The 10,193-nt window shown below is 44.5% G+C and overlaps 1 protein-coding gene across 1 annotated transcript in view; it reads left to right on the top strand.

The window, feature by feature from the left end:
* Positions 1-9,936, top strand: part of ak5l (adenylate kinase 5, like) — a 25,706-nt gene extending 15,770 nt beyond the window's left edge. Inside the window, exons 6-8 of the mRNA XM_076270687.1 lie at positions 1,518-1,709; positions 8,199-8,285; positions 9,871-9,936. Of these exons, the coding sequence (XP_076126802.1) occupies positions 1,518-1,709; positions 8,199-8,285; positions 9,871-9,936 (345 nt within the window). The remainder of the gene's footprint in view (positions 1-1,517; positions 1,710-8,198; positions 8,286-9,870) is intronic.
* The last annotated feature ends 257 nt before the right edge of the window (positions 9,937-10,193 follow it).

The raw sequence follows: 10,193 nt of genomic DNA, 5'->3' as shown, positions 1-10,193 counted from the left end.
TATTTATGACACTTGTGTAAAGTACAAATACTCCACAACTGTAGGGGGAGCTCACCCAGAAACTGCATTGGACTGCTTTAACTCATTTCCCCTGAAAAATGATTAGAGAAGTCTGCACGGTGCATATGGCCATACCTATCAGCCTGTAGACATATTGCTTAATTAGCATTGATGATATCAATGATGTCCCGGACACGTGTCCCAACTCTATGGTTTTGAGTCCTAGCAACTGGACCTTGAGCAGATTAACAACAAGCAAAGCTCCATACATGGCTCTTTGACAGCCACTGGCTGGTCTCAACACTCGTTAAATCTTGTGCTGTAGAACTATTTGTATCTCAGCAAAAGCCACAATGAAACGGTAACAAATAAATGTAAAAAGACTTATCATGGAGTTTATTTTTTCGTTTTGGCAAGTAGCTATATAATAAGCGGGATAATGTATAGAACGCCGGTCATTATTGGGAAAATAATTCTGGTCCGCTGGTGTGTCAGGGTCCGGTTCGCTCTGTCGGGACTTATTTTCCCAATTTCCCGGAGTTCTATACATTATCCCTTACTTATATTCTATAGCTATCATATATTACATGAACAGAATAAATATGGATATTTAGTAGGAACCAGATAGACAGATATGTCCAGCCATTACACTTGCTTTTGGAAACATTGACTTGCATGTTAGCAGTTAAACAGCAAATTACAGATTACAGTTTGCAGATCAGTTCTGTGTGTGTCCAGATCAGTTCTGTCTGTGTGTGTCCAGAGTGGTTCTGTGTGTGTCCAGATCGGTTCTGTGTGTGTCCAGATCAGTTCTGTCTGTGTGTGTCCAGAGTGGTTCTGTGTGTGTCCAGATCGGTTCTGTGTGTGTTCAGATCAGTTCTGTGTGTTCAGATCGGTTCTGTGTGTGTTCAGATCAGTTCTGTCTGTGTGTGTCCAGAGTGGTTCTGTGTGTGTTCAGATCAGTTCTGTGTGTGTCCAGATCGGTTCTGTGTGTGTCCAGATCGGTTCTGTGTGTGTCCAGATTGGTTCTGTGTGTGTTCAGATCAGTTTTGTGTGTTCAGATCGGTTCTGTGTGTGTCCAGATCGGTTCTGTGTGTGTCCAGATCGGTTCTGTGTGTGTCCAGATTGGTTCTGTGTGTGTTCAGATCAGTTTTGTGTGTTCAGATCGGTTCTGTGTGTGTCCAGATTAGTTCTGTGTGGTTCTGTGCGTGTCCAAATCGGTTCTGTGTGTGTTCAGAGTGGTTCTGTGTGTGTTCAGAGTGGTTCTGTGTGTTCAGATCGGTTCTGTGTGTGTCCAGATTAGTTCTGTGTGGTTCTGTGTGTATCCAGATCGGTTCTGTGTGTGTCCAGATTAGGTCTGTGTGGTTCTGTGTGTGTCCAGATCGGTTCTGTGTGTGTTCAGAGTGGTTCTGTGTGTATCCAGATCGGTTCTGTGTGTGTCCAGATTAGGTCTGTGTGGTTCTGTGTGTGTCCAGATCGGTTCTGTGTGTGTTCAGAGTGGCTCTGTGTGTGTCCAGATCGGTTCGCCGGACCTGGTGATTCTGCTGGCCTGCTCCAATCAGCAGCTTCGTCAGCGGCTGGAGAAAAGGGCTGCCCAGCAGGGTCGCCCCGACGACAACACCCACGCCATCGAGAAGCGCCTGGAGACGTTCAAGCACAACATCACCCTCATCGCCAAGTACTACCAGGAGAGAGGCCTCATCGTCAGGGTGAGACTTTACGCTACACTACACTACACTCACCCTCATCACTATACACTACACTCACCCTCATCACTATACACTACACTCACCCTCATCACTATACACTACACTCACCCTCATCACTATACACTACATTCACCCTCATCACTATACACTACACTCACCCTCATCACTATACACTACACTCACCCTCATCACTATACACTACACTCACCCTCATCACTATACACTACATTCACCCTCATCACTATGCACTACACTACACTCACCCTCATCACTATACATTACACTCACCCTCATCACTATACACTACACTCACCCTCATCACTATACACTACACTACACTCACCCTCATCACTATACACTACACTCACCCTCATCACTATACACTACACTCACCCTCATCACTATACACTACACTACACTCACCCTCATCACTATACACTACACTCACCCTCATCACTATACACTACACTCACCCTCATCACTATACACTACACTCACCCTCATCACTATACACTACACTCACCCTCATCACTATACACTACACTACACTCACCCTCATCACTATACACTACACTCACCCTCATCACTATACACTACACTACACTCACCCTCATCACTATACACTACACTACACTCACCCTCATCACTATACACTACACTCACCCTCATCACTATACACTACACTACACTCACCCTCATCACTATACACTACACTACACTCACCCTCATCACTATACACTACACTCACCCTCATCACTATACACTACACTACACTCACCCTCATCACTATACACTACACTACACTCACCCTCATCACTATACACTACACTCACCCTCATCACTATACACTACACTCACCCTCATCACTATACACTACACTCACCCTCATCACTATACACTACACTCACCCTCATCACTATACACTACACTACACTCACCCTCATCACTATACACTACACTCACCCTCATCACTATACACTACACTACACTCACCCTCATCACTATACACTACACTACACTCACCCTCATCACTATACACTACACTACACTCACCCTCATCACTATACACTACACTACACTCACCCTCATCACTATACACTACACTACACTCACCCTCATCACTATGCACTACACTCACCCTCATCACTATACACTACACTCACCCTCATCACTATACACTACACTCACCCTCATCACTATACATTACACTACACTCACCCTCATCACTATACACTACACTCACCCTCATCACTATACACTACACTACACTCACCCTCATCACTATACACTACACTACACTCACCCTCATCACTATACACTACACTCACCCTCATCACTATACACTACACTCACCCTCATCACTATACACTACACTACACTCACCCTCATCACTATACACTACACTACACTCACCCTCATCACTATACACTACACTCACCCTCATCACTATGCACTACACTACACTCACCCTCATCACTATGCACTAAACTACACTCACCCTCATCACTATACACTACACTCACCCTCATCACTATGCACTACACTACACTCACCCTCATCACTATACACTACACTACACTCACCCTCATCACTATGCACTACACTCACCCTCATCACTATACACTACACTACACTCACCCTCATCACTATACACTACACTACACTCACCCTCATCACGATGCACTACACTACACTCACCCTCATCACTATACACTACACTCACCCTCATCACTATGCACTACACTACACTCACCCTCATCACTATACACTACACTACACTCACCCTCATCACTATGCACTACACTCACCCTCATCACTATACACTACACTACACTCACCCTCATCACTATGCACTACACTCACCCTCATCACTATACACTACACTCACCCTCATCACTATGAGACACTACACTCACCCTCATCACTATGCACTACACTCACCCTCATCACTATGCACTACACTCACCCTCATCACTATACACTACACTCACCCTCATCACTATACACTACACTACACTCACCCTCATCACTATGAGACATTACACTCACCCTCATCACTATGCACTACACTCACCCTCATCACTATACACTACACTCACCCTCATCACTATGAGACACTACACTCACCCTCATCACTATGCACTACACTCACCCTCATCACTATGCACTACACTACACTCACCCTCATCACTATGCACTACACTACACTCACCCTCATCACTATGCACTACACTCACCCTCATCACTATACACTACACTACATTCACCCTCATCACTATGCACTACACTACACTCACCCTCATCACTATACACTACACTACACTCACCCTCATCACTATACACTACACTACACTCACCCTCATCCCTATGCACTACACTCACCCTCATCACTATACACTACACTACACTCACCCTCATCACTATGAGACACTACACTCACCCTCATCACTATACACTACACTACACTCACCCTCATCACTATACACTACACTACACTCACCCTCATCACTATGCACTACACTCACCCTCATCACTATACACTACACTACACTCACCCTCATCACTATGCACTACACTCACCCTCATCACTATACACTACACTCACCCTCATCACTATACACTACACTACACTCACCCTCATCACTATACACTACACTACACTCACCCTCATCACTATACACTACACTACACTCACCCTCATCACTATACACTACACTACACTCACCCTCATCCCTATGCACTACACTCACCCTCATCACTATACACTACACTACACTCACCCTCATCACTATGAGACATTACACTCACCCTCATCACTATACACTCCACTCACCCTCATCACTATACACTACACTACACTCACCCTCATCACTATACACTACACTACACTCACCCTCATCACTATGCACTGCACTACACTCACCCTCATCACTATACACTACACTACACTCACCCTCATCACTATGCACTACACTACACTCACCCTCATCACTATACACTACACTCACCCCCATCACTATACACTACACTACACTCACCCTCATCACTATGCACTACACTACACTCACCCTCATCACTATACACTACACTACACTCACCCTCATCACTATGCACTACACTACACTCACCCTCATCACTATACACTACACTCACCCTCATCACTATACACTACACTCACCCTCATCACTATGCACTACACTCACCCTCATCACTATACACTACACTACACTCACCCTCATCACTATGGTGAGTGTAGTGTAGGGCATTGACATTCTGTAGAAAATATTACAGATTCACGCCCCCCAGGTATTGATTCGAATGGCATTATACATGTGGATGGGTCTGAGAATGTTTTCTGCAGGGTAACATACACTACTATTACCATAGATCAAGCTGCTTCATGCAATAGCATGACTTATGCTTATAGTTCTCTTCCAACGTTGATTTCTACCCAACGTATAGTAAAAAGAACAGACAAATTTAAAACTAGAAACCTAACAAATATTCTTTCCATACCTCAGCATATTCCTCAAAAGCCAGAGGCATTTTCAGCTAACATGGGTTTACTAAATATAGGTGCACTTACTACCAAAACCTTTGCAATCAATGATTTTATTAGTAAAAAAAAATTGGATTTTCTGTTTCTTGTTGAAACCTGGCTGACTTCAGACAGCGAAGCTGTTCTTGTTGAAACTTGTCCCCAAATTATAATTTCTTCCACTCAATTAGACAAGGCAAACGAGGTGGTGGAATTGCCTCCATTCTCTCAAACAAATATAGCTGCACTAGAGTTAACTTTGGCGAATTCGCTTCCTTTGAGTATATTGCCCTCACTCTGAAGGCTGACCCAGCTGTACTTCTATTAACCTTATACCGCCCTCCTAAACTATGGACTGGCTTTCTCGACCAGTTTTCTGAACTTATGTCGCTCATCATCACTAGCTATGATCGCATAATTGTAAATGGCGACTTTAATATTCATGTCAATAAGACAACTGATGCTAAAGCCAGTAAGTTCCTTAATGTGTTGGACAGTTTAGAGCTAAAGCAGCATGTTACAGGACCCACCCACAACCTTGGCAACACCCTCGATCTAGTAATTTCTAGAGGAATAGAAGTCACAGACTTATCAGTAAATGATATAAATATGTCTGATCATTATTGTGTATCTTTTAATATAGTACTACATACTCCAAAAATTCTTCCCGAAATTGCAATCAAATCGCGACTCTTGGACATTTAGTCCATGAGCCACAGGCCCAAAAAGGGGCGTGTCACTACCACTTGGGGGGGCAAATTCTCACTATATTTTTCTGAAAGCTACTTATCTCTGGAGTATATCAAATTTATCGTTTGAACAGTAACAGTAATCCAGTTCATTCGTGGTTTTAAATATAGTTGTTACGAAAGGTTCAGTTTGTCAGTTTCACTTGCAAATGAACAGACAGAAGCACGACAGGGCACGCCCCGAATGAAAATGAATGAATGGAACCTCGCTTCTCGCGTCAGTCAGGGAAAACACTGTTCACCAAGTCACGATGATCAGCTATCCAGCAGCAGTGTGTGTTGTTTAGCCTAGGCTGAGTGTAATCTTAGGTAATATTGCCTGGCAATAGCCTACTACATTGAAATAGCGGCGGCCATATCTCCAGGCATTTTGGTGTTAAAGTTAACGTTTGCTTTGCATGTGAACATGTGGCTTGCGATGTAGCCTACGACATGAAGCAGTAGCCTAACATTCCCTTGAACTAAAATTAGTATTACGAATAATTTAGATATTAAAATCATATAGCAAATTATAGCCTAATGACATACTACAATTATAGCCTTATGATATATTACAAAAAAAAGTCGAGTCCTCGACGAGTCATCGCGAGTGCGAATGCACGAGTCCGAGTCCAAGTTCGAGTCATTCAGTGCTCAAGTCCAAGTCAAGTCACGAGTCTCTAAATTTAGCTAATGACTCGGACTCGAGTTCGAGTCTCGGACTCGAGTACTACAACACTGGTGTGGCATAATGTATAGCGGTATTTGCATATTGGTTGTCGGATGCCTCCATAGACTATGTTCTTCACTCCCCTCTCCTCTATGTCTCTTAACTTTACTTACCGCAGTCAGGAGATAGGTGTTGTAGATAGATAGATAGATAGATAGATAGATAGATAGATAGAGAGATACTTTTTTGATCCCCAGGGTAAATTCAAGAAAGTAGTGTACAGTGTCATGTGTCTCTGAGCTTTATATTAATGCAGTATGAAACGTGGCCTTTCTGGAGCTAAATGAACACAATGTGTCCCATTGGTGTAAAATGGAGCCTGTTGCATCTCATTGGTGTAAAATGGAGCCTGTTGCATCTCATTGGCATTTGGAGGTGGCCGGGGTGTCATGATAACATGACCTGTGCAGGACTGTCAGTAGAACTCTCCAGAAACAACAAGGCCAGGTGGCCAGCATCCCTGAGCCACCTTTGGTCCTCATCTGACCGTGTCCCTGACGGTGTGGATCTGAATTATTAAATCCTTTTAAATCTGAATGTGTATTTGCCTGTTTGATGAGCCCAGTGACATGCTCTCAAAGCTGCTCTGTTGGGGATTGTGTTTTTTGATGGTAGACAGGCTTGGTTGTTGATTGGCCACTGGTGGGAATAGCCTACCCATAGCACTAGGACTGTAACCGCTCCTGTGGTCAGCTGAGACTGCTGTGCTGACTCGGTCCAGTCTCAGCTCTCTCTCTGGGTTGGCTTTTACGTTACCTGATCCTCTTGCTCTTCGCGTTATTGAATAATGTTCTCTTACTCAGGGCTCTCCTGCTGAATTGAGGGGCTGGAGTATTCCTCACTCACGTCACGTTGAGTACAAGTGTTTACCAAATCATCAGTGCTCCCAGGGCTAGACCTGTAGGCCTGCTAGGCCTGTTTCCACTGGTTGGAATACATTATTTGGTCATGAATGTTCCAGAGAGACCAGGCCCTGAAATGGATCAGAACCAGCCCTGAAGACAGAGATTGCCTGGTTCCTCTACTCCTTAATAACAGTGAACTGAATGTCTTGAGGGTTTTTATGGACAAAACAAGACATTTGGGCTTTGGAGAAAAATTGGCCAACAATTTTCTTAGAGACCAAACAACTGATTGATTAATCAAGGGCAAAACAAGTGATTTGCTGCACTGGTAAACCCTGTGGTCCATTGAAACCATTAGTGGGTGCATGGCCATTGGATGGAACACACTCTTCTTTTGAGTTTCCACACAGAGTGACGACACGTGATGTATTAGTTTGCAAATGATTGGCTTTTAACTGCATCTGTAATTATGGTGGTTAGAATTCATCCTGTGTCCCCTGCTGTTTTATTGTTTTCATTACTTATGATTTGCACATAAATCTGTGTGTGTAATAAACATGTTTATGTTGCTCTGTGTGTGTAATAAACATGGTGTTTGTGTTGCTCTGTGCTCAGTAGGATTGAGGCCTTCACTGTTTTGTGCTGCAGATTGACGCAGATCGCGGAGAGGATGACATCTTCACAGACATCCGTGCTGTCGTACAAGAGAGACTCTTCCCTAATGATGAGGAGGCTGTGGGTAACACCTGATATCCATTACACACACACACACACACACACACACACACACACACACACACACACACACACACACACACACACACACGCACGCACACGTAACTCATATCAGTGACAGAGGGGGAGTGTAATGGCGTGTGCCCTGATGACTTCTGTTGTTGTTTGTTGTTGTTGTTGTTGTTGTTTGCGCAGGTCAGAGCTGAACATGCTTGTGTGGGAGCATCTGAACAGCAGCTTCCATCAACCTTATGAAGCTTCACCATCAACCTCCAGACTTCCTTCTGTCTCCCGAACTTCACTTCTCTCTCTCTCTCTCTCTCTCTCTCTTTCTCTCTCTATCTCTTCTTCTGTTTTTAATAGCATGACCTTTTAAGCCATCTAATCTTGCGGGCAGGGTTGGGCTCAACAGTAGGGTTGGGTGGGATCAAGAGGATGACTCATTTCTGCATATTCTTCCTGTTTAAGGGTGCTTTGTTTTGGTATTGAATGCTGGAGAGAATGTGGAACTGTCTCGGGCTTTAATTAGAGACTATCTTCACATGGTGGAAGAACAGCTACATCTACACACACACAGACACACACACACGTCTCAACATCTCTTCTGTTCTGAGTCAGTGCATCAGACACGGTGTGTTTAGTGTTCAGTTAGTCAGTGGAATCCTTCAGCATCCTACCACAGATAGCATAGCACTGGGCTGATAGCATAGCACTGGGCTGTGCAGCATCCTACCACAGATAGCATAGCACTGGGCTGATAGCATAGCACTGGGCTGATAGCATAGCACTGGGCTGTGGAGAATGTCACCAATCAGGGCTGCCAACAAGCAAGCGAAGGCTGCCAGCGTGTTTTTCCCTGGACCCAGCTGCTGTGTGTGTGTGTGTGTGTGTGTTTGTGTGCGTGTGTGTGTGTGTGTGTGTGTTTGTGTGCGTGTGTGTGCGTGTGTGTGTGTATGTGTGTGTGTGTGTGTGTGTGTGTGTGCGTGCGTGCTTGTGTGTGTGTGTGTGTGTGTGTGTGTGAGTGTGTGTGTGCGTATGTGTGTGTGTGTGTGTGTGTGTGTGTGTGTGTGTGTGTGTGCGTGCGTGCTTGTGTGTGTGTGTGTGTGTGTGTGTGTGTGTGTGTGTGTGTGTGCGTATGTGTGTGTGTGTGTGTGTTTGGGTCCAGCCAGTGCCTCTTTCTCACCTCAGGGCCCCTCAGGCAGCGTTTGACCACAATAAAGAGATTCTCCTTGAACTGTGCGGGCCCAGGAGAAACACCAACACCACAACACTGTTAATATCTTAGAAAACACACACACACACACACACACACAACACACACACACACACACAACAAACACACAAGCCTACTAACACATCTTAGCTATTAGAGATAAGGATGTGAAAGACAAGATGTGGAAGTGAAAGATGTACTAGTTCACTAGTTCTGGTTTAAAACATAGACAGATACACAACCACACTCGCAATGCATGCACTCACCAACACACACACACACATACAATAACACAAATACAAACACACTGATATAATTGCACACACACACACACGCTTGTGTGAGAGCCTCATTATCTGGTGTGCTGGTCAGCTGGCTCCTGTCAGACTGAAGCACCAGAAGTCTGACGGATGGAATGCCCTGCAGCATCCTGGGTAATGATCAAGGAGGGGCCGAGGACACCAGTGTGGCTCACACCTGCGCCTGCCCACTCATAATACACACACACACACTCATAACACACTCATAACACACACACACACACACACTCATAATACACACACACACACACACACACTCATAACACACACACACACACACACACTCATAATACACACACACACTCATAACACACACACACACTCATAATACACACACACACACATAGACACCCACTCATAGTACACACACACACA

The sequence above is a fragment of the Alosa pseudoharengus genome, unplaced genomic scaffold (assembly GCF_046254945.1).
Source record: "Alosa pseudoharengus isolate Yale_2024_CS ecotype anadromous, Long Island Sound unplaced genomic scaffold, YU_APseudo_1.1 YU_APseudo_1.1_scf_6, whole genome shotgun sequence".
Taxonomy (NCBI): Eukaryota; Metazoa; Chordata; class Actinopteri; order Clupeiformes; family Clupeidae; genus Alosa; species Alosa pseudoharengus.
This window is presented reverse-complemented; position numbering and strand designations above follow the sequence as displayed.